The sequence below is a fragment of the Muntiacus reevesi genome, chromosome 1 (genome assembly GCF_963930625.1).
Source record: "Muntiacus reevesi chromosome 1, mMunRee1.1, whole genome shotgun sequence".
In the NCBI taxonomy this organism is placed as follows: Eukaryota; Metazoa; Chordata; class Mammalia; order Artiodactyla; family Cervidae; genus Muntiacus; species Muntiacus reevesi.
The window spans coordinates 33,961,982-33,988,243 of record NC_089249.1 but is presented as its reverse complement, the minus strand read 5'-3'; the positions used below and the strand labels follow the sequence as shown (position 1 = coordinate 33,988,243).

At 36.3% G+C, this 26,262-nt stretch overlaps 1 protein-coding gene and 1 non-coding gene across 2 annotated transcripts in view; one reads left to right on the top strand and one right to left on the bottom strand.

Annotated features, from left to right (window-relative positions):
* LOC136165995 (solute carrier organic anion transporter family member 1B1-like) overlaps positions 1-26,262 on the top strand; it is a 58,104-nt gene that overhangs the window by 10,758 nt on the left and 21,084 nt on the right. The window contains 6 exon segments of the mRNA XM_065932066.1: positions 15,454-15,595; positions 17,612-17,744; positions 21,782-21,903; positions 23,125-23,271; positions 23,499-23,617; positions 25,805-25,984. Of these exon segments, the coding sequence (XP_065788138.1) occupies positions 15,454-15,595; positions 17,612-17,744; positions 21,782-21,903; positions 23,125-23,271; positions 23,499-23,617; positions 25,805-25,984 (843 nt within the window).
* Positions 8,910-9,012, bottom strand: LOC136156738 (U6 spliceosomal RNA). The gene has a single exon (XR_010661222.1). It is a non-coding gene; the product is annotated as a U6 spliceosomal RNA (small nuclear RNA).

Sequence of the window (26,262 nt, the reverse complement as noted above, 5' to 3'; positions counted from 1 at the left end):
AATTAATCAAATCAAGTTTACAGATAAAAAGAAAATTTTAAATTATAAAATCTGTTTTTTAAAAAAGGAATTAGCCACAAGATAATTTTCCAAAGTGGTATTTAAGGCAATACAATTGCCTGTAATTAGTACATAATGGAAAAATGAAGAAATATATCAAATATCAAAAAAATTTTAAGTGATTTTCCCAATGTATTAAAATTACATAAAGCAAAATTCAATCAAAGAGATCAAAATTGAAGACATCAAACACATTAAAACACATCAAAATATTTTTTAAAACATAAGGTTAATATTTAATAAAAATTAAATCTTTGGGCTGGGTATTAGATAGTGAAGTGAAAGTCACTCAGTTGTGCCTAACTCTTTGCGACCCCATGGACTATATATACAGTCCATGGAATTCTCCAGGCCAGAATACTGGCCTTTCCCTTCTCCAGGGGATCTTCCCAACCCCATCTCCCACATTGCAGGCAGATTCTTTACCAGCTGAGCCACAAGGGAAGCCCAAGAATACTGGAGGGGGTAGCTTATCCCTTCTCCAGCAGATCTTCCTGACCCAGAAATCAAACTTGGGTCTCCTGCATTGCAGGTGGATTCCTTACCAACTGAGCTATGAGGGAAGCCCAGGTATTAGATAAGCAGTTTATAATATTTTTTTCTTTTTAATATTTTTAACTCTATAATACAAATGATTCTAACTTGGTTATGATATGTCTTACAGAGGGTGGTAGAAAAGGCTTTGACATTTGACACTCTTCTTCCACTAGTGCAAAGAAAAATATATATATTTGCAGAGTGTGAATGGAGCAAAGTTTTAAAAACAAGTCATGTTAATAAAAAGAAAAAAGAGGATAAATCTATGATGACCTTGCAAATTACATACATTTGGTGCATTGACAAACATTCACAAACACATCCATGAGCTCATGAACATAATTTCCTTTCAACCTTACAATGACCCTATAAAATAAATAACCTAACTATTTTGTATTATCTTTTAATGGATTAGGAAACTGAAGTTCAGTGAACTGTGTAATTTTTTTCATCTTTGTTGGGTTAGGAAATTAAAAACAAGACAACTGGATCTAGATCTTCTGATTGCAAAATACGTTCTTTTTTCTTGCATCACATGCATACCAGGTAATCCATGAATAATTTTCTACCTTTGCTAAGAGAAACAAAGTAGTGGGTAGGGGATATTAGAAGAAAGAAGAGGGAATTATGAGATATAAAGTCCATATAGGAAATAAAGTCAGGGTTAAAAAAAAGAGATACAGTATATCAAGAACTTAGTTTTTCTGAAACATACCAATAAATTGTATTCTAATCTTGTTTGGAAGTAGCATATTTAGTCAATAATACTTCAGGTCACTTCAGTTCAGTTCAGTCACTCAGTTGCATCCAACTCTGTGACCCTATGGGCTATAGCACCCCAGGCTCTCCTGTCCATTACCAACTCCTGAAACTTGCTCAAACTCATGTTGATTGAGTCAGCGATGCCATCCAGTCATCTCATCTTCTGTCATCCGCTTCTCCTCCTACCTTCAATCTTTCCCAGCCTCGGGGTCTTTTCTAATAAGTCAGTTCTTCACATCAAGTGGCCAAAGTATTAGAGCTTCAGCTTCAGCATCTGTCCTTCCAATGAATATTCAGAACTGATTTCATTTAGGATTGACTGGTTTGATCTCCTTGAGGTCCAAGATTCATTTAAAAATTAGACTAAACCTTATGGAAACTGAGGTCTAATAATAATGCCATTCACAAAGCATTCTAGCTAGGAATTCTTCCCAGAAATTACACAATTTAAAGATTAGAAGAAAACAATAAATTTGTCTCAATAATACAAATAGCACAGTGATTTGAGATTATGTGTGTACTCATTTGTTCAGTCATGTCTGACTCTTCACAACCCTTGGACTGAAGCCCACCAGACTCCTTTGTCCATGGAATTCTCTAGGGAAGAATACTGGAGCGAGTTGCCATTTCTTCCTCCAGGGGAGTTTGCTGACCCAGGGATCAAACCTGCATCTCCTGTGTCTCCCACATTGCAGCCAGATTCTTTACCACTGAGCCATTGTGAAAGCCCAATTTTAGATTACAAATATTCTGAAAGTAAGACTAGTTGGTTGACATTAAAATCATGGTAAAGTGAGAGTCTCCCTTTTTCCATCCCCTTAAATCTGCAACCAGTAGAACATCCACAGCCTAGCAAAGCTGACTCTGCACAACACACCAGGATGCCAGAGAATCCATGCATCTGTACATCCAAAGTTGAGTGGACTGGAATACACAGAAGAGGTGGATCTGGGGGACAGCAGAGGCAGTTCCTATGATCCCAGACCCCCATTTATGGCTGCTGAGCCAGCAGCCTCAGAGAGTCTAATTGCCTCAGGGGAAGCAGTGCACATAGCTCCAGCCTCTTAGGCATAGCAATGCCCGAATCCATAGGAAATTGGGCAGTAATGGCAACAGGGTCTGTGATGATTTCCTCTAGTCTGGGAGGTGCCCACAACTCTGAGCCACACCTCCCACCCACAATAGATGCACTCGTGAATCTGATAGCTCTGAACACAGCAGAGGCACTTGAAAACCCAGCTTCCAGTCTATGCTTTCCCTCTCTCTGTGGTCAAGAAGTCTTTGTGCTGAAGGAGATCCTGCCATTCCAGTGACCTACGTGGTGACAGTGACAGCAGCAAGGCATCCGCGATCTCAGAGTCACAAGGTGACAATTTTCTTAAAGTGACAGAGTGTAGTGATCTAACTGATAGAGAATCCAAAATGTCATGAAGAAACTGAATGAGTTACAAGAAAACTCAGAAAGGCAATTCAATAAGCTCAGGAATAAAACAAATGAACAGAAGGGATACTTAACAAAAAAAGGGATTCTTAACAACAACAAAAAAAGAGAGAGACAGACAGAGGGCAATTCTAAAACTGGAAAACTCAATAAACAAGATGAAGAATGCATTAGTAAGCACTAAAAATAGAGCAGACAATATGAGAGGGAATTAGCAAGCTCAAAGGTGGAAATCTAGAAATGATATAGATAAAGGAGGAGAGATAATTAAGACATAAGAAAATGAGGAAATTCTTTGAGACATACCTGATTCTTTTATGAAGGGAAATATATCATGATGGGTATCCCAGAAGAAGATAGGGAAAAGGGAACAGAGCTTACTTAAAGAAACAAGAGCTGAGAACTCCCCAAACGTGGGGCAGAAATTGGAAATGCAACAAAGAATATTCATTCTCTATGAAGCTAAGAGGATACCTAATTACCTCAACACAAAAAGATGTTCTCTAAGACACATTATATTAAAACTATCAAAAGTCATTGACAAAAAGACTTTTAAAGACAATTAGGAAAGAATAGATGGCAACCTACAAAGGAAAGAAGGTTTCTTAAATTACAGAAATTACAGGCCAGGAGAGAGTGGAATGACATTTTCAAAATGAAGAAAAACTGTCAGCCAAAAATATCTTAGCTAGCTAATGATAACTTCTAGAAAGTTATCATTCAGATATGAAGGAGAAATTAAGAGTTTCCAAGACAAATTAGGCTCGAAGGACTTCATCAACACTAGACCTGCCTTATGAGAAACACTGAAACTCTTTTAACAGAAATAAAAAGTCTTTTACCAAAAACAAAAAGTCAAAGGTACATAAAACTGAGACTCACTGGAAAAGACCCTGATGCTGGGAGGGGTTGGGGGCAGGAGGAGAAGGGGACAACAGAGGATGAGATGGCTGGATGGCATCACCGACTTGATGGGCATGAGTTTGAGCAAACTCCGGGAGTTGGTGATGGACAGGGAGGCCGGGCGTGCTGCGATTCATGGGGTCGCAAAGAGTCGGACACAACTGAGCGGCTGAAGTGAACTGAACTGAAGGTGATAAATAGAGTCTGAAAATTGCAACTACATATCAGAATAGAATTTTAAACACTTCATTATAGAATAAAGGTTAAAGAAAAGAGTAATACAAATGATTGTACCTCCTTAAATTGGTAACAAACTTACAACATAAAAAAGGATAATTTGAGATAGAAGAAACATAAAAGTTGAAAAGAATGAGACTTATATAGGCAAATGAAGATAAGGTGCTATCAGCAGAAAAAGGCTTATTTTGTCTATGAGATATTTTATACAAACCTCATGGTAACCATGAAACATAAATCTAGAGCAGAGACACAAAACATAAAAAAGAGGAAGCAGAAAAACCTGATTAAAAAAAAAAAAAACCTACCAAACTAAAATGATTAACAGAAACAGAAATACAAAACAAAAAGAAAAAAATGGAGATATAGACAAATCAGAAAACAAAAGACAAAAAGATGGTACTAAGTCCTCGTTTATCTATAATCCCCCTAAAGGTAAATGAATTGAATTCACCAATGCAAAAAAACACAGAGTGGCTTTGTTGTCAGTTGTTCAGTCACTCAATCATGTCCAACTCTTCATGACTTCAAGGACTGTGGCATGCCAAGCTTCCCTGTCCTTCACCATCTCCTGGAGGTTACTCAAATTCATGTCCATTGAGTCAGTGATGCCATCCTACCAACTCATTCTCTGTCATTCGTTCTCCTGCTGCCTTCAATCTTTCCCAGCATCAGGGTCTTTTCTAATGAGTCCGCTCTTTGCATCAAGTGACCAAAGTATTGGAACTTCCTCATCAGTCCTTCCAATGAATTCTAAGGACTGATCTCCTTTAGGATGAACTGGTTGGATCTCCTTGCAGTCCAAGGGACTCGCAAGAGTCTTCTCCAACACCACAGCTGAAAAGCATCAATTCTTCTATGTCCAGCCTTCATTATGGTCCAACTCTCACATCCATACATGACTACTGGAAAAACCATAACTCTGAATAAATGGATCTTTGTCAGCAAAGTAATGTCTCTACTTTTTAATATGCTGACTAGGTTGGTCATAGCTTTTCTTCCAAGAAGCAAGCATCTTTTAATTTCATGGCTGCAGTCACCATCTGCAGTGATTTTGGAGCCCAAGAACATAGTCTGTCACTGTTTCCATTGTTTCCCCATCTATTTGCCATTAAGTGATGGGACCAGATGCCATGATTTTAGTTTTAAGCCAGCTTTTTCACTCTCCTCTTTCATCTTCATCAAGAGGCTCTTTAGTTTCTCTTCATTTTCTACCATAAGGGTGATGTCTTCTGCATATCTGAGGTTATTGATATTTCTCCTGGCAATCTTGATTCCAGATTGTGCTTCATCCAGCCCGACATTTTACCTAATGCATTTTGCATAAACGTTAAATAAGCAGAGTGACAATATACAGCCTTGAAGTACTCTTTTCCCTATTTGGAACCAGTCCATTGTTCCATATCCAGTTCTAACTGTTGCTTCTTGACCTGCATACAGATTTCTCAGGAGGCAGATAAGGCAGTCTGGATGGATTTAAAAATAAAGTCCAACGATATGCTCTTTCCAGGAGACTCATCTCAGCTCTAAGGACAAATATGGGCTCAAAGTGAATGAATAAAAGATTATACTTCAAGCAAATAGCATATAGAAAAAGCAAGTGTAGCCATATATCTATCAGACAACATGAATTTCAAGGTAAATAAAATAACAAGGCACTAAGATAGGCATTATACAATGACAAAGGAGACATAATAGTGATGAATACATATGCAACAATAGGAGCAACAAAATATATAAAGCAAATATAAAAAAACTTAAAGAGAATTTGAGAGAAACACAATAATGAGACTTTGACACCCTGCTTACATCAATGGATTAATCATCCAGACAAAACACCAATAAAGAAACAGCAGTCTTAAATGATGTATTAGGCCAGAGAATTTGACAGATTTGTTTAGAACATTCCATCAAAATGAAGCAGAATACACATTCTTATCAAGAGAACATGGAACAGTCTCAAGGATGAACCACATGTTGGGACACAAAACACTAAATTTAAGAAGAATGCAATCATATCAAACATTTTTTCCCAATTACAATAGCATGAAACTATAAATCAAAGCTGGATAAATCACAAATATTGGAGAGTAAACAGTATGCTACTGAACAACTTCAATGAATACTTCAAAGGAAAAAAATTCAGACAGATTAAAATAAAAATATAGCATACTAAAATTTATGGGATGCGGCAAAAGCTGTATTAAGAGAGAAGTTTTTTAGCAATAGAGGTCTACTTTTATATATATATATAAAGTCTCACAACTAAAGGAACTAGAAAATGAAGAACAAATGAAGCCCATGGTCTGTAGAAGGAATGAAATAATAAATATCAGAGCTGAAATAAATGAATCAGACTAAAAAAGACAATAGAAGAGATCAATGAATCTAAATGCTTGTTTTTGAAAAGAAAAACAAACCGACAAACCTTTAGCTCAACTCACTATGAAAAAAAGGAGGGAAGACTGATAAACTCAGAACTGAAGAGGAGAAATAATAACAGATACCCCAGGAATAAAAAGAATTATTACAGAATGTTATGAACAAATATTTGCCAACTAATTGGACAATCTAGAAAGAAAATGGACAAATTCTTAGAATCATACAACCTTCCATGACTGAATTGTGGAGAAATATAAATTCTGAACAGACTGATCATTAGTGAAGAGATTAAAATAGTAATCAAGAAAGTCCCAAAAACAGATGTCCAGGAGCAGACAGCTTTAAAAAGCAACTCAAAATGGATCAGAATTAAATGTAAGAACTGAAATCATTAAACTGGAAGAAAAGATAGGCAATGTACTCTTTGGCATTGGTCTCAGCAATACTTTCTGGATATGTCTCCTCAGGCAAGGGAAGCAAAAGCAAAAATAAACAAACAAAAGATCTTCTGCACAGTAAAGGATACCATCAAAAAAAAAAGAAAAAAAGAAAGAAAGAAAAGGCAGTCTACTAAATGAGAGAAGGTATTTGCAAATTCTATGTCAGATAAGGGGTTAATATCCAAAATATATCAAAAAACTCACAGAGCTTAACAACAACAACAACAACAAAAACCTCATTTAAAAAAAAAAATAGGCAGAGGATCTGAAATATGTTTTTCCAAAGAAGACATATGATGGCCTTTGAAAGGCCATACCTACATAGATACAGAAAGGTACATTGAAGGATGTTCAACATCATTAATGATTTGGGGAATGCAAATCAAAACTATGATAAGATATCACCTTACACCTGTCAGAATCTATATCATTAAGAAAAAAAAATAAGCCAAGTGAAAGATAACAAGGATGTGATTTAGGATGATAAAGAGATGAAGGAAAAGTGTGTGAGTATATCAGATCCAAGAACTGTTTTGCTTTTCATGTGTGAAATACTTGCATTTCAACTACAGTTCTGCTACATTTTTATCTTTACTCCTCTGGTTAAATAACTTTGCATCTCTAAACTTTATTATTCTTATTCTAAAGACAGAAATGCATGGCAGGCAAGGATTTTGTGAGCATTAGAAATAATACTTGTAGAATACTTGGAATACATCCTAGCAAATATTAGCTTCCAGATAATAACAAATTGTTTTCATGTCCTTCCTGCATTAATTGGAAGAAGAAATATCTAGTGAATGAGGATAAACTAAGTGTTCTGTAGGGTGTCAGATGCAAACCTTCATCTTTATCTCTGCTATCAAACATTTTTCAAAGGGTATATTGACTGTTTATAGTTTCTGTTTAAGAAAATTTGCATGTATACTAATATCTATGTCATAGGAAAGCACAGATTACAAAGAGAGTACACATACATCTATTCAGAAGATGTGGTATAAATTAGCATCTTTGTTATGCATATTATTTTGGATAGTGCATTTTTCTCATTTTTATAGCTTCTTTTCAGTTTTTTTTTGTGTGTGTGTGAAATGTTCCATTTCGTTTCCTTCATTTTGAGATACTTTCCTCTACATCAGAGTGCCCAGCTAGATTAGTTACTTTAAAATTCTTGTCCAGCAATAGTAACATATGTGTTAGTTACTAACATAATCTAAGGGTTGGACCTGGTTGATAATTTTCTTGAGAATTGGCTACATTTTCCTGGCTCTTCATGTGTTGGCAATTTTGGACATTGTTATATTCTTCCAAAGTTTGTTGATATTTTTTGTTTGTGTTACAAGGCAATTAAGTTTGTTGACCTGAAATTGCAATCTCTATCTCTTAGGCAATAGTTCAAATCTCAGTTCAATTACTTTATCCTTAGCTGGGCTAGCTTAAATTGTTCAGAGGTCAATTATTTGAACAGTTTGCATACAGAATTTAAGGGCCCCATTCTCTGGATCTCTCCTTTATGAGATTCTCCCCTGAATTTATTTTTCAGATTAGACCAACATTTATTGCAAAAATACAAGCAGGTTTTCTGATCCAAGTGCTTTGGCTGCTCTGATGCAGGGGTATATTTAGATAAAAAATTGAGAGTTAAGATAATACAGTTGCAATCATATGTGCATACATAACATTCTAAAATGTATGTATACATGCTGGGTGTTCATTGCTGCACGGATTTTTCTCTAGTTGCAGTGAGTGGAGGCTACTCCCTAGTTCTGTTCGTGGGCTTCTCATTACAGTGGCTTCTCTTGTTGTGTGGCACGGGCTCTGGCTGCACAGGCTTCAGTAGTTGCGGCACTTGGGCTCAGTAGTTGTGGCTCCTAAGCTCTAAAGCACAGACTCAGTAGTTACGGCACACAGGCTTAGCTGTTGTAAAGCATGTGGGATCCTCCTAGATAGAGGATCAAATCTATGTCTCCTGCATTGGCAGGCAGACTCTTTTACCACTGAGCCACCGGGAAGCCCCTGCATATACATTTGGATCAGAACACTACACTGATGACCTACAGGCTTTTTTTAAATCGCAGGCAAAATGTTAATTTCCTCTTGTCTATCCACACTTTAATATATTTCATAGACTTTAAAGAAGTATCATAAAAAATGTGGAACACTTCACAAACCTGCTTGTCATCCTTGTGCAGGGACCATCCTTACCTTCTCTGTATTGTTCAAACTTTAGTATATGTGCTGCCAAAGCAAACGCTCTCCCCTAAATTTTAATCTAAACTCTTTTTTCTTATTCTTCAGGTCAAAAGTCCTGTGAGTTTTCTAAAAGAATTTTGACTTTTCTGAATAATGCTAACCGTGGGCTCACCTTAAAGCCATAAGAAAAAGAAACTAACCTTAGGTGTCTCCTTTTAAGTGTCAACTGCTCTCCAGAATCTGACAGCTGTTTTTGCTCTCCTATGTTTTGGGGTGATTTTTTTGTTTTCCCCTAAGACTTTACAGGATCAGTCCAGTGGGAACTTATTCAGTTACATTGGAGAACTAAATGTTTAAAAATCACCCTCAGCCTGCTGAGGGTACTTAAGAAGAATAATGCAAAAAATAAGATTTGATTCATGGAAATGTAAACAAATCTTGGTTTTTACTGAGGAAAAAAAAAAGAGAGAGTTATGGAAAAGTCAGGGTGCAGTAGGGTAGGAATAAGCTGTTAATGTAACAAGCCTGAATATGGATTAACTGTACGATTATCCACTGGTAAATCTCAAAACTGCTTCCATACAAAACTCTCTCTTGAGCACCAAACCTGCCTTACCTGTGCCTATCAGGTAGAAGTTTACTTTTAGACAACTCAAATTTGATTTGTGAGGAGATGGTTTCATTGTCCTCCCTAAGACTTCTCTTTTTCTCATCCCAAATAATAGTATTACTACATAAAATGAAGCAAACTACCAAACAGAATCAGAATACTTATATTCCGTTATTCCCACATTTTATTGGTTCTCCTCTTAAACTTCTCCCAAGCATATCTGTAACCTTCTGTTCCCCTCTTCCCATCTCTGCTCATCTTTCTTTCCGAAATCAGCTTCCTAACTAATGTCTTTGCCATAAATTCATCTTCCTCATGACTACAGAATTAGCCCTCTAAAATTTAATTTCCTTAGGTCGCCTTTTAAAATGCCGATTGATCTCGCCGCAGTTGTCATATTTCTATCCTTACATTTCACTCACAGATATTCTTTTTGTTTTGCAAATGATCTGTGTTCTTCCATTACTCTGAGCTTTCTGTGAGTTTCCTATTTTGTTTAAAATGTTTATTTCTTGTTTGGTTTCTAAGCTTCTTTTATTCCCTAAAGACTTCGTTCAAATGTTACCACGTCTATAGGAACTTTGACCTTTGCAGATAGAATTAACCACTGTCCTGCATACTCATAGATTTATAAATGTATAGCAACTGCAGTACTCATTACATTATTATACTGGCATTATTTGTTCATTGGACCAGGAAGACATTCATTCTTTGGGGGCATTTATTATGTCTTAATTGTTTTTGCTTCCCTTACGCTGTGTCTTTTTCCATCTCCAAGGCTTAGTGGAGATAATTGCCATACTGTAGTTGCTCAACTAATATTTGCTGAGTAAGTGAATTAAGGTTCAAATGAGTTTATGTTGTTGATTATGGCTGTATGCATGGCAATGTGGAAACTTGGAACTGCCTTCTGACCTTAATTCTAGATCTCTTGCCATAATAAACAAAGGACTGACCTGCGACTATTGCAGGTAAATACCAACTTTACCTTTTATCTCAGGGCTCGTTGTGTCTTTCTGCCTGTGATATTTTAAAATGCTTTTGATAATTGGGAATATTTGTATCTTTGTTCTGAAATCTCTCAATCTTGAATTCTCTATCCTCATGGCATCAGTCTTTTAATATTTTTCATTGAAGAAATTGGGTTTTTATTACTTAATTATTTATGTTCTAAGAAAATCACCATACCATTCTTTCTCTGAACTTCAGCCCCACATTAGGAACATGGCTAAAATGCTCACAGCTCAGGTTATAGTTGGAATAAAAGAAAGCACTTTTATAAATCTATCTACAGTAACTCATTCCATATCCTTCTAAAATCCTAGTTTATGAAGAATCCTATTGTAGCCCTTGTGTTTACATCTGTTACTCTTTTCTTCTTTGTAAAACCAATTTACAAATTTTGATTTTATTGAATTTTTTTGTTTTTGAGTTAATCTTCTTTTTAAGATTGAAAACATGGACATTTCAAAACCTTTTTCAGAACTTTTAGAAAGCTTCTCTTGTATAAGACAAGCTTTACTTCTGGTCACACTTGTATCTGCTTTAATGAGATAAAGTCCTGTTACTTTCTGAAAGCCCCTCCTCTTTGATTGTACCAATTAGAGCTTTGATGATCAGGACTTAGATAAAACTTTGCCTCAGTATTTCTTTAATAATCAATAAATCATTTTGTCAGTGTGCTCATTACTGATTCTGCAGCAGCTCAAATAGTGCCTGACAAAACATGTGTTTGGCTAAATGATCAGGGTTCTATTTTTAACTGAATGAATTTACAACCAAAAGCTGAGTGATGATAGCTCACAGTGATAATAAAATCAGACATTTATCAATGCTTATTACATGCCAAAAATTTTATGTATATTATTTTAATTAGTCTTCATAACTATTTTATTGTAATTATCTCCATCTAAAAGCTGAAAATCTAAAAAATGAGAGGTTTCACTCCACGTAAACTCTATACCCTATTTATAACCAGGGAGCAACAATTTATTCAACAACCAAAAACCATTTATGGAGTATATACTCATAATGTGTCAGGCATCTGAGTTTAATTAAAAGCCTCATAACATCTTTTTCTATTTATTAGAGAAGAAAAGGTAGAACTTGACTTCCAGTTCAATATAGCACACTGAGAATAATAAGGCTGAATCCATGTCCTCCCCCCACCAATTTTAATAAAAATGTAAAAGATATTAAAAGCAACTTGTGGATGTGCTAGAAAACAAGAAAAAATACATTCTGTAAATCAGAAACAGTTTTCGAAAAACTAAGAAGGAAAAAAAATTAGGCTAAAGAAAGAAATCACAGTCTAATACAAGTGCAGGAGAAGAAAGCTGGAAAAACATGGACATGACTCCAGGGATGCTTCAAAGGCAAAAGCCAGTGATCATGGGATCAAGACAGGTCCCAGAGACAAGCAGCAGGTATCTGTATGGTGTGTTCCACTCACTGTCAGAGAAAAAATGCCTCTTTCCTTGTTTAACATTTCACCTGATTGTCAAATTACCCTCCCACCTCAACTTAGTCCAAGCAGCAAACTGCAGAGGCATCTACCCTGGGCAGGAAAAGTGAGTGTGGGTGGAGGCCTGGGCATCTGGAGCAGAACAGTGTCCCTAGTGGCTGGTGACACCATAGAGAAGTGAAGAGCCCACATGCAGATTAACCATTAACTTGTTTTAGTCACTACAACATACCTGACTCTTTTGCAACCCTGTGGACTGTAGTCTTCCAGGCTTCTCTGTCCATTCAATGCTGGAACAGGTTGCCATTTCTTTCTCTGGGAGATCTTTTTGACCTAGGGATCAAACCTGGGTCTCCTGCATTTGCAGGCTGAGTCTTCACCACTGAACCACCCTGCTGCCTCTCCATCCCAGAAAAGCTTCACAAAGACTAAATATTCAAAGACAAGGAAAAGGAGCTTCCATATGTAAAAGAAAGCAGGCAGGCAAGAATCACCAGATAATTTATTTACTTCACTACTCTTGAAAAGAGGCAACAAACTCAATAAACTAAAAAATTCACCCATGGCTGTACACACACACACACACACACACACACACACACACACGTGTGTGTATATGTATATATACCTATCTATAAGATTTACTTATATATAGTTATATACATATTTATAAAAAGAACAGAACTTTAAAATTAGTAAAGGGTAGGGGAGAGGAATGCAGGAGGAAATGCTCACCAGGAAGTTCTACATCTGTATAAAATTTCATATATCAGGGGATGACAAAAGTGAAGAGAAGTTCCAGGGGGAAAAAACGAACCTATGTAGTAACATGCCTCTATCCATCAGCCACAATGATAGTTTGAACTTATCCAGGAGGGCATGTTACTTCTCTCAGCAGAAGTCTACACACATTTTTTAATGGAAAAATACATTTTTTATAGTTTTAAAAGCATATGATGTTCAATTTATTGTCTTAACCAATTTTTAAAGGTACAGCTCAGTGGTGTTAAGTATATTCGTGTTGTTTACAACAAATCTCTAGACTTTCTCATCTTGCAACACTGAAATACTTACTAACCACTAATATTCTATGTTGTCTTCACCCAGTTTTGGGGACCCATATTTTTACTTTCCACTTTTATGATTTTGGCTACTTTAAATATGTCACACGAGCGGAATCATACAGTATTTCTTCCTTTGTGACTGGCTTACTTCGATTAGCATGTCTTTGAGGCTCAGCCATGTTGTAGCATGTGATGGGATCCTTCTTTGTAGCTTTGAAAAGAAGAGAAGCGAAAAGCAAAGGAGAAAAGGAAAGATATTCCCATTTGAATGCAGAGTTCCAAAAAATAGCAAAGAGAGATAAGAAAGCCTTCCTCAGTGGTCAATGCAAAGAAATAGAGGAAAATAATAGAATGGGAACTACTAGAGATCTCTCCAAGAAAATTAGAGCTACCAAGGGAACATTTCATGCAAAGATGGACTCAATAAAAGACAGAAATGGTATGAACCTAACAGAAGCAGAAGATATTAAGAAGAGGTGGCAAGAATACACAGAAGAACTATACAAAAAAGATCTTCATGACCCAGATAAGCACAGTGGTGTGATCACTCACTTAGAGCCAGAATCCTGGAATGTGAAGTCAAGTGGACCTTAGGAAGCATCACTACGAACAAAGCTAGTGGAGGTGATGGAATTCCAGTTGAGCTATTTCAAATCCTAAAAGATGATGCTGTGAAAGTGCTGCACTCAACATGCCAGCAAATTTGGAAAACTCAGCAGTAGCCACAGGACTGGAAAAGGTCAGTTTTCATTCCAATCCCAAAGAAAGATACTGCTAAAGAATGTTCAAGCTATACCGCACAATTGCACTCATCTCACACATTAGTAAAGTCATGCTCAAAATTCTCCAAGCCAGGCTTCAGCAATACGTGAACTGTGAACTTCCAGATGTTCAAGCTGGATTTAGAAAAGGCAGAGGAACCAGAGGTCAAATTGCCAAATCCACTGGATCATCAAAAAAGCAAGAGTTTCAGAAAACATCCATTTTGGCTTTATTGACTATACCAAAGCCTTTGATTGTGTGGATCACAATAAACTGCGGAAAACTATGAAGGAGATGGGAATACCAGACTAACTGACCTGCCTCTTGAGAAACCTATATGCAGGTCAGGAAGCAACAGTTAGAACTGGACATGGAACAACAGACTGGTTCCAAATAAGAAAAGGAGTACGTCAAGCCTGTATATTGTCACCCTGCTTATTTAACTTATTTGCAGAATACATCATGAGAAATGCTGGGCTGGAGGAAGCACAAGCTGGAATCAAGATTGCCGGGAGAAATAGCAACAACCTCAGATATGCAGATGATACCACCCTTATGGCAGAAAGTGAAGAGGAACTAAAGAGCCTCTTGATGAAAGTGAAAGAGGGGAGTGAAAAAGTTGGCTTAAAGCTCAACATTCAGAAAACTAAGATCATGGCATCCGGTCCCATCACTTCATGGCAAATAGATGGGGAAACAGTGGAAACAGTGGCTGACTTTATTTTTCTAGTCTCCAAAACCACTGCAGATGGTGATTGCAGCCATGAAATTAAAAGATGCTTATTCCTTGGAAAGAAAGTTATGACCAGCCTAGACCGCATGTTTAAAAGCAGAGACATTACTTTGTCAACAAAGGTCCATCTAGTCAAGGCTATGGTTTTTCCAGTAGTCATCTATGGATGTGGCAGTTGGACTGTAAAGAAAGCTGAGGGCCAAAGAATTGATACTTTTGAACGGTGGTGTTGGAAAACACTCTTGAGAGTCCCTTGGACTGCAAGGTGATCCAACCAGTCCATCCTAAAGGAGATCAGTCCTGGGTGTTCATTGGAAGGACTGATGCTGAAGCTGAAACTCCAATACTTTGGCCACCTCATGCGAAAAGCTGACTCATTGGAAAAGACTCTGATATTGGGGAAGATTGAGGGCAGGAGGAGAAGGGGCCGACAGAGGATGAGATGGTTGGATGGCATCACCGACACAATGGACATGGGTTTGGGTGGACCCCGGCAGTTGGTGATGGACAGGGAGGCCTGGTGTGCTGCGGTTCTTGGAGTCGCAAAGAGTCGGACATGACTGAGCGACTGAACTGAACTGAGAAACCAATGACATTAACTTAATGAAAAATTCAACTTTGTCCTACTCTAATAATCTGATGCTGTAATCAAGTTAGAAAATGATGCTTTATGGATATATTGATGTTAATGTTAAAAGGACTAAGAAGTACCAATTGAAATAGAAGAAAGTGAGTATGCTTTTAACACACACATGCACACACACACAATACTAGGTAAAGAAGAGAAGCTTTTTTAATTCTGTATATATATAAGCATTATGTGATCTTATGATTAATCATTTTTCCCTTTCCTGCTTTTCGTTAGATGTTCTTGGCAGCCCTGTCACTCAGCTTTATTTCTAAGTCATTGGGTGCAATCATTATGAAAAGTTCCATCACTCAAATAGAAAGGAGATTTGACATATCATCTTCTACTGTTGGCTTAATTGACGGAAGCTTTGAAATTGGTAAGTTTTATATGCACTTTGATTATTTAGTAATCAGAATTGCAGAGGTAAAAACTGTTCGTATATGCTCTCCACCACTGATCCTTAACCAGAGGTAAGGATCCCCACTCCCCTGCTGTGGCAATTTGGCAGTATCTGGAGACATTTTTGGTTGTCATCACTGAGGAATAGGGAGTGGTACTGGCATCTAGTGGTGGAGGCCAGAAATGCCTCTAAACATCCCACAATGCCCAAGACAGCTCCAAAACAAAGAATTACCTAGTCCAAAATGTCAAAAGTATAGAGGTTAAGCAGCTCTGATTTTCACAAGCTCACTGTCTGTGAACTAATATTTTGCAGGGTTTTAACCTTCCTTTTCTCAAGATGCACTAGTGCAAGAAAAATTTGGAGAGAGGAATACGATTCTGATGATTAAAGAAGGGAGGAACAGTTCTGAAGCAATATTTGTTAGGGTCTACTGTTTGAAAAAAGTAAGAGCTAGTTAGTTGTGTCTGACTCTTTGTGACTCCATGGACTGTAGCCCAATAGGCGCCTCTGTCCCTGGAATTCTCCAAGATTACTGGAGTGGGTAGTCATTCCCTTCTCCAGGGGGATCTTTGCAACCCAGGGATCAAACCCAGGTGTCCTGCATTGCAGGCAGATTCTTTACCATCTGAGCCATTATACCCCATTTCCAGGTTCACAAACACACGTCCCCCTGCAGTTTCAAAGTTGTTTAAGTGCGTTCTTAGGACACAATGTACTATCTGTGAATGTTGAGTTCTTTAGCTGTTTTTCCTACAGCTATTTCATATAGCTGTAGGACAAAAGTACTTGAGGAAAGATATTTACTCAATGCATTTTTCATTAATTTTAGCTTTCTTTAAATTTCTATTAAGTATCTTTCATGGTCCTAGACACCAGAAGTATAAGAAAAGAATAAACACTATGGTATCTGCTCTAAAAGAACATACATACCACTGACAAAAGAGATAAATGAGCAGAGGGTTCGATCCCTAGTTGAGGAACTGGGATCCCACATAGATAATGTCTTGGTCAAAGAAAAAGAGCATACTTATTAAAAAAATATATGTAATCTATAAAACAGACATAAATTTTGAGTCCCTTCAAATCATTAAAAAGTGGGGGAAAAGGAAAATGGGCAGGCTGTTTAACAGGATATAGAATTGGGGGTTAAATTTTTTTTAAGAACATTGAGTATATTGTTTTGTTTTCTTCATTTTAATTTGGATTTCTCCAATACTAGTGAGATTTTGTATAATTATTGGGCAATTGAATTATTGAGAAATTGAATTATTTATCTTATTTTATGAACTGGTTGCTGAACGCCTCTGCCCATTTTCTTCTGCCCAGATACCATACAGTGTTTATTTTTTTCTTATACTTCTGGCTTCTAGGACCATGGAAAGTACTTAATAGGAATTTAAAGAATGCTAAAAGTGAATGAAAAATGCACGAGTAAATACCTTTCCTCAAGTAATTTTGTCCATTTTTCTCCATTCCAAAACAACCAACTCAACTCCAATTTCTTCAAAAATTTTGCTTCATTGATATCACCAAGTAATTCAAGTCCTTTCACTCTAATCTAAAGTCAAGTCTATTTATTAATAATACCATACAACTGTATAGTGAGTGGCTTAAGCTAAGTGAGTTTTATCCTAATTGGATTACCAGATCTTGGAGCACATCTTATGGGCTTCCCAGATGGTTCTAGTACTAAAGAATTCTCCTGGCAATGTAGGAGACCTAAGAAATGCAGGTTTGATCCCTGGAGGAGGGCATGGCAACCCACTCCAATATTCTTGCCTGGAGAATCCCATTGAGACAGGAGCCTGGAGGGCTACAGTTCATAGGATCGCACAGACCGACATGACCAAAGCAACTTAGCATGCACACACTATGTCTTATGCTTTATTTGTATCCATTCTGGGCTTTCTATTCTCTTGAACACAAATGTGGACTCAGTTACTGTTTGCTATAATGAATCATATAAAAATAATTTTGTTCTCTTTGTAGGAAATTTGCTTGTGATTGTATTTGTGAGTTACTTTGGAGCCAAACTACACAGACCAAAGCTAATTGGAATTGGTTGCATTATTATGGGAACTGGAAGTATTTTGACTGCCTTACCGCATTTCTTCATGGGATAGTAAGTGGCTCTATGCTATCAATGATCATTTCCTTGTAAACTAATCATAGAATTTTGTTTTTTATTTTTAAATAAGTATTCCCCTTAAGAAGAATGTCCACTAAGCATGTATAGAAATGGATTATATTTTCTAAATAATAATTAACTCATTGTTTTATCTACCATGGCTCTCATTGATATTGAAACAGAAATAGCATAAATCAGGTGCACTTTCATAGAAAATAAATAAGCTTTTTGTGACTTTTTACTATAACATATATTTTATGTCTTTGCCTACAAGATTTTGATACTATTTAATAAGACTTTATTTACTGATCCCAGGTCCAACTGCTCACCACTCAAAATTCAATACCTGAGAGTCAATTGTTGGTAGAAAGAAAATTTTGCTTTTAATCAGAATGCCAACAATCTGTGGAAAAGATGGATTCCTATGCCCCCAAAATCAATACCCGTGATTCTGTTTAGCCATAAAAGTTTTTGAGGGGAAAAGAGAAGGGATCTGTTAATCATTGAGAAAGAGAGTCAAAGTCGTTACCATCCCCCACTGTGGGCAGGCTTGTCAATTTCTTGTGATCTTTCTTTAGAGGTTACCTTGTTCAAACAGCTTGTCCACTTAAGGGAAAACTAGGAAAGAGATCTGGTCATCTGTTAATTACTTATTCTTCATTTTTACTTCTTTGATCTACGGAAGGAATAAACAGGTTAGGTAAGATATCTTGTGATCAAAAGGTTTGAAAGGTGTGCTTTGGCTGGAGATTGAGTAGCACATGGGATGCCTGATTTAAAAGTTAGTTACAATATAGTTTTGCTAAAGTGAAGAGACAAAAGACCTCTTGCAGAGACCTCTTTCCTGCCAAAAACTTCTCACAACTTCCCCACTCAACTCACGGCAGTTTGGGTTTTCCCACGACCACCTCCACGGAACCTTCTACCTAAGTCTCTGTGTAGTTTTAATTTGAGTCAGATACTGATGATAGAAAACCAAAAATAGTGATGACTTAAAGAAGATAGGAGCTTATTTTTTACAAAAAAGTTAATGTAGCCAACCTAGGCCTTGACTGGCCTTGACCTCATGGTCTAAGTTGTGGCAATGTTGTTCCTTACAACAGGACAGAAGAAGGGATGAAGAATAAGAAGAAATAGAACTCACACAGGCTGAGGCTTAAGAAATATCTTCAGAAGCATAACACTTCTACTGGCTTCAAGCTAGCCAGAACTTTGTTACACCTCACATCTAGATATAAAGTTCTTGGGGGAAAATAGACTTTATTTCAGACATCTGTTTCCCAGCCAAAGTTCCCAGATTCTGTTACCATAGAAAGGGGAGAATGTGGATACTGAGAGTCAATGAGCAGTTTCTACTAAAGATATACTTACTCATTATCAATGCCAACAGCCATGCTTTTTTGTTACTATGTTAATTACTATATTTGATTTTCATAAGGTCTTTCTTCTTCCTGGTACTGTTCCTTCTTATTTCCATCATCTTACTCCCTCTTGATTTATTTCCTCCTTTTGGTTTCTCCATCATACCCACCCGTTCCTTCTGCTTCTGACGCCATAGGATCAGTCTTGCCTAAGTTCCCTTACCAATCTTCTTCACTTTACGCTCTACATAATTTGTGTCAAATACATGCATTAAATACAACTATCACTGTACAGTGAGTTTATCTTATACTCAAGGTTTATATAATCAACCACCTCAAGGGTATCTCCAGCCTAACATCCTACAAACATTTTCTACCCATATATTCAGAACTGAATTTATCTCTGTGCCAAAACCAACTCAGATTTTTCACATTCACTCTTTCAGCAGTGATTCATTTATCCACAGATAAACCAAAGTCAAGGATCTCGTCTTAGACTTACTCTTTGCTTCAGTACACATGACCAGTGGTCACCAAATCTTGCTTTTTATACCTCTTATATGTCAAAGTTGTCCCTTTTTTCTTTCCCATCATCTCTGGCCTGGACTTCCTGCATCCCATCTTAACTTCATTGTAACTCACATTCTATACCGCAGTATTCATTTTACTTTTTTTAATTTTTATTTTAAAAAAGTATTTATTTGGTTGTAATGGGTCTTATTGCAAGCACTTGATATATTTAATATTCATTGCAGTATGCAGAATCTTTAGTTGCAGTATGTGAGATCCAGTTCCTTGACCAGGGATAAACCCAAGCCCCCTGCATTGAGAGCTTGGAGTCTTAGCCACTGGACCAGCAAGGAAGTCCTATGGTATTCATTTTAAAAGCAATTATTATTTCACTCCTACTTAAAACTCCCAATATCCTAGAGCAGTATTTTTCAAAATTCAGATCCTGAAAAACCTGTCAATCAGTAAATCAATTCAGATTATTAAGACCAACAATTTTCTGATATGATAGGACAGAATAGAATAGAACAGAATAGAAGAAAACACAGTTCTTCTGTGAAACTTTCTTTTTGGTTTTATAAATTTGTGTGTGGGGGGACATGTATGTATTGTGATTGTGATGCAAAATATATTTCTCACTGTTGGTGTAGTCAAAGTATTGAAAGTCTCTTGCCTATGAATTAATATCTAGGTTTATTTGCATATACAGGTAATTCATTGATTTGGCCTTGACCATCTTCTCAGTTTCATTTTATATGGCTTCCCATGATTGAGGACCACACTCTAGGTCTAAAGTTTTCCAAATGTGCCATTATAAGTCATACTTTTGTTCATAGTGTTTCTACAGCTTTGAGTACTTTTCCTTCTTTGTACCTGTTAAACTCCTTTCTATCTTCAAAATTCATCTCCTATGGAATCCTCACTGTGAAGTTTTCTCTAATCCACACCCTTCTCAATATCGAAGCAAAGTTGATCATCTCTTTCCTTTACAACAACTCGGGACCTGACATATTAACCTTTTTGTATCTTTCATCATATATGTTTATCTTAGATGATGTAAGATATTTTGATAACAAAAGCTGTGTGTTTTATTTCTAGTGATTTGGAGTTGCACATAATGCCTGGCATACAGTAGGTTGCCCTTGGAACTCACAGGGTACCTCAGTATTTTTAATTTATATTGTTTATTGAAGTATAATGGATGAATTATAAGAGTAACAGGTGCATAACATAGAGATTCATTATTTTCATAGATTATACTCCATTTGTATTTATAAAATGCTGGCTATATTCCCTGTGCTGCACATCCCATCTTAGTATCTTATTTCTTTTGTACCTAGTTGTTTGTACCTCTAATCTCTTTAACCTATTCTCTCTCTCTTCCCCCAATCCTCTTCCCACTGATAACCCTTAACTTGTTCTCTGTACCTGTGAGTCTGTTTCTGTTTTGTTATATATGTTCTTTTAATTTTTTTAGGTTCTGCATATAAGTGAAAACATACAGTCTTTGTCTTTCTCTGCCTGACTTATTTTACTAAGCACAATACCTTTCCGTCCATTCATGTATTTTTAAATAACAACATTTGTACTATTCTAGGTCCATCTCTGTTGTTCTAATTAAGTTCTTCTTTATCAAACTGAAATAGACTAGAACCTTTTAAACTAAGTTTTGAGGTGTCACTATAACTCTGTGCGTGTGTGTGTGTGTGTGTGTGTGTGTGTGTGTGTGTGTGTGTGTCCATGAAAGAAATTCAGGTAAATTATTGATGGAAGATGCGGGTGAATCAGTATGATTGTAAATTAATTTTGAAAGTTTAGATTGTAACCATCTTTGAAGATAATTCAAAGGGATGAATAAATGCACTTTGCAATTTTTTTTAAACTTGAAACCAAGATATTTCATACATTGACCAGAATAGAAGAATTCTTAGGGTGACAGCAATGTGATAATCCACCTTGCCTGGGTAGTATTACATGATATTTCTTAGGGAACACTTCTTTTTCACTTTTACCTATCACTTCTCCTATCATGTAGGCTGGGAAACTGACAAAGAGTATCCTGATAATTTGGAGAAGATAATGGTGCAGTTAAAGGGGAAAATTCCTCTGCATTTCTGGGAAAAGTAAAACTATTCAGCAAATACAGTAATGTTCTTACAGTTACAGGTATTCTAAAGACACCACTTTTAATCCATCAGAGAATTCAACATCAAGTTTACCAACTTGTTTGATTAACCAAAATTTGTTACCCAATAGAACATCACTGGAGGTAGTGGGAAAAGGTAAGAATTGAATTCACACTATTGAATATTACTGTCACAAATAAATATTCTAAAATTTAACAATTAAATTATATCTATAACAAACTATTATATTATCTATTAGCAATAGATAATTTATTAAAAAACAGTAGGAAAAACATTTTCATTTTGTGTATGTAAGACAAAAATCATTGTTAATATATAAAAAGCTTCTACAAGCAATAAGAAAAAAGGAATATTTTGATATGAAATTGGCAAAGAAAATATGCCACTAATGTAAAAGAAGAGGAAGTGGCATGAATATATTTAAATGTAATTTACTCTTTATGAAAAATGCAAATTATTACACAAATTAAAGATTGTTTACCTACTAAAATGCAAATCATTTTTATTATAGTACTAGTTAAAAATTTTGCTACTTATTAGATAGGAAAATATTAAAAATTAAAAAAAAAATGAGGTAGAGGAAAAAGCCACATTATATGTATTATAGAGAGTGTATAAATTTCTCTTTTGGAGGTTAATTTTTAAGATGATAAAAGACAAAAATATGCATATCTGCTTAAATCAGCAATTCTACTTTTATTGCTTTATCTTAAAGGAAATAATCAGGAATATACAGAAGGATTTATCTATCGTTATAATCATGGCATCCCATGGCACTCTTCTACTCTTGCCTGGGGAATCCCATGACAGTAGAGCCTAGTGGGCTACAGTCCATGAGGTTGCAAAAGCGTCAGACACGACTCAGCAGCCAAAAACAACAAACAAGGAAAGAGATTGATTAAAGAAGTAATGAAACTTATTCAGCACACTACGATGCAGTCGTTAAAATCCTGCTATAAGGACATAAAGAATATTATGCATATTTTTGTGCTTACTAAAATCATGAAAGATATAAACAGACATCAGAAGTGGCTCTCTGTATGTGGTGGGATTAAAATCATTTTACTTGTTTTCTCTGTGCTTCTCTACATTGTCAAATTCTGTAATGTGACTATAAATCATTCTTAAAACTAGAAAAAAACAAAACACTTTAAATGGAATAATTAAAGGGTTACATTAGTTGAGGTTTTTTTTTTTTATTTTTTTTTATTTTTTTTATTTTTTTTAATATTATTTTATTAGTTGGAGGCCAATCACTTTACAACATTTCAGTGGGTTTTGTCATACATTGACATGAGTTTTTAACAGGAATGCTAAGACTAATGTTTAAAATAAAGCATTCTCTTGTCTACGTAGGTTGGGAAAAGGATTCTGGGTCATATATGTGGATATATGTTCTAATGGGTAATATGCTTCGTGGAATTGGGGAAACCCCTATTGGACCCTTGGGGATTTCTTACATCGATGATTTTGCTGAAGAAGGACATTCTTCTTTGTATTTAGGTAATGTACAGAAAATAGTAGGTTTTATGGTTACTTTCCCTGGGCGTAACTTGAAATAACAGTGCTCCTCAACTCATTCTTTGATTTAACAAAAAGTTATTTGGAGAAATATATTGAGTAGAAATATAATTGAGAAATATATTGAGTTATTTGGAATTAAATTTTAAAAATTTAATAAGAACCATGTATTATTGACATCTGATAAAAATGTTTTACAATGTTTTTAGGTAATTTGCTTGCAGTAACAATGATTGGCCCAATCATTGGCTTTCTACTGGTATCTCAGTTTTCTAAAATGTATGTGGATATCGGATATGTGGATCTGAGTAAGTACTCTCAGAACAAGGTAACATGATAATGCTTTTGAAGTACATGACAGCATCCTTCCAAAAAAGTGAATTCATTCTTTCAGTGGCTTTTTGCAGACTAATTGTCAAAAGCTACAAACAAGAAATGTGTTAATATCTGTAATAAAAATAAAATACATCTCCTATCAACATCAGGTGGTGCTAGTGGTAAGGAATCTGCCTGCCAGTGCAGGAGATGCAAGAGGTGCTGGTTCAATCCTTGGGTCAGGAAGATACCTTGGAGTAAGAAATAGCAACCCACTCTGGTATTCTTGCCTGGAAAACTCCATAGACAGGAGCCTGGGGGGTTACAATCCATGGGGTCACAGCGTCTGACACAATTGAGCACACACATAGCTATCTAAATCAGGCTTTTACAAATAAGCACAAAATAAGAAAGTTTAAGAAACTTAAGATGACTTCATCCAAAATAATTGCAAACTAATTGCAGGTCTCTCCGTAGGCCCTCTGAAGTCACTTACATGCATTTCTTAGAAAACCCTCTCTATCTGCATAGTTTACAGTCTCTTCTAAAATGTGGCTCCTCTTCAGAGAAGTCTTACTTCACCATGTCCTACTGGCACCAAAAGTTAAACACCCCTGTTAATCACCAAGAGCATGTCTTTACTGCGGTCTTTATCACAATGAGCCTGTCTTTACATGTCTTTACTGCGGTCTTTATCACAATATTTGTACACTGATACGCCATCTCTTTTAGAACATAACAATATAGTGTCTGTATTGACATATAATAAGTAATTAGCATTTGGAAATAAGCAAATCAGATTTTCTATTGCACCAGGGCTACATAGAGTAGACTTCTCAGAAATTCAATGATAATCACAATCTTGCAAGTATTTTAATATAAAGCTAAAATGTGAACCTGATGGAATATGTTATGTCTTCTATTTTGGATGTGGGAATCATATTCTATGTTTCTATTCATTCACTTCCAGGTTCATCATTTCTTTTACCACCAGGAACCTAGAAACAAATGATTATTAAAATGCTTGGAATGATAGTTTTGTAACCTCTTTTCTATAGTCAGAAATTACTACTCATAGTGTTTTAGATACATGGTAATCCCATTTCTACCACTAAATGTCAAGACTTAATTACATCTTCTCTTAGTTAGTCATGGGTGTGATGTGAACATATTATGAAGTACACATTGGCAAGCTCCAATGCCAACGGAGCCAATGAGATAACAAGTGAATAGAGAGTGTTAAGTATGATGGTTAAACTTGTAGGAACCGGTGGTGATGAACTACCCTCTGAACACACTTGAAAATGCATTTACTATTCAGGCTCAACCTATTCTTTTCATGCAGAAAGCTGGATCCAGCATTGACAAAATCTACTGATTGGTTTTTAAGAAAATCTAGAAATCCAGACTTCCATGTAGAATCTTCCAATTTTTATGGTCGTGTGTGAGCAAAGGAGAACACCTCAGAAGGCTGTGTCTAGACAGGTTATGATCTCTAGTTCTTATGTGTAGACCAGGGATAGAGCACAAAAAATGTTACCAAGATGACATTTCTGACAGATGGTAAATAAGTACTTGGCATATAGATGGAGTCTCTGATTTTACCAATCATTTCTAAAGTCTACTAGAGTTGCTGATTATGAAATAATATAAACATGCAAAGCAGTTTTAAACTCAGATCTGTGCAGAGTTTAAAACCACTTCAATAAATAGAATGAATAATTTACTTCTTTTTATCAAATCAATGTTTTCTCATGTTAAAGAGTTTTTCTTATTGATCAAAGAGTAACAACACCATTCTTGTGCTTCAGATTTCTATGGTGTGTTTGTGTGTGTGGTACTTCCTTATTAGAATGTTTACTTTATACTCACTGAAACAGTTCATTTATACTTGTTTAGATATAGCACATGGGCTTCCCTGGTGCTCAGACCGTAAAGAATCTGCCTGCAGTGCAAGAGACCCGGGTTTGATCCTTGGGTCAGGAAGATCCCCTGGAGAAGGCAACCCACTGCAGTATTGTTGGCTGAAAAATTCCATGGACAGATCAGCCTGGCAGGCTACAGTCCATGGGATCGCAAAGAGTCGGACACAACTGAGTGACTAACACACACAAATACAGCACATACATATCACTCACACAGCTTTAAGGGAAAATATTGAAATAAAATGGTTAAATTTTCCCTAAAATTTTGAGTTCAGATTTTGAACTTGGAGTTTCAGTATGTGTATATCTTCACCATTATCATCCTCTGTGCTGTCAAAGAGTTGGAAATGCAGGTCCTATTGGGGGAAAACCTTACTATTAGCTCTGGGAATTTCTTGCAGACTGCTATAAGTTTCATTGCTGGTGATTTCTTGACCTCAGAAGATGGTGCCAACGTAAGTTTTCAGACAGTGAGGATTCATGCCTTCCATGTTGCCATTGTTGTGATGCTCAGTCGTGTCCAACTCTGTGATCCCATAGACTTCATCCCGCCAAGTTCTTGTGTCCATGAAATTATCTAGGTAGGATTACTGGAGTGGGTTGCCATTTTCCACTCCAGGGGCTCTTCCCAACCCAGGGATAGAACCTGCCATCTCTTGTGTCTCCTGCACTGGCAGTTGGATTCTTTACCACTGAGCCACCAGAGAATTCCAAATTTGGCCCTCAAACAGTT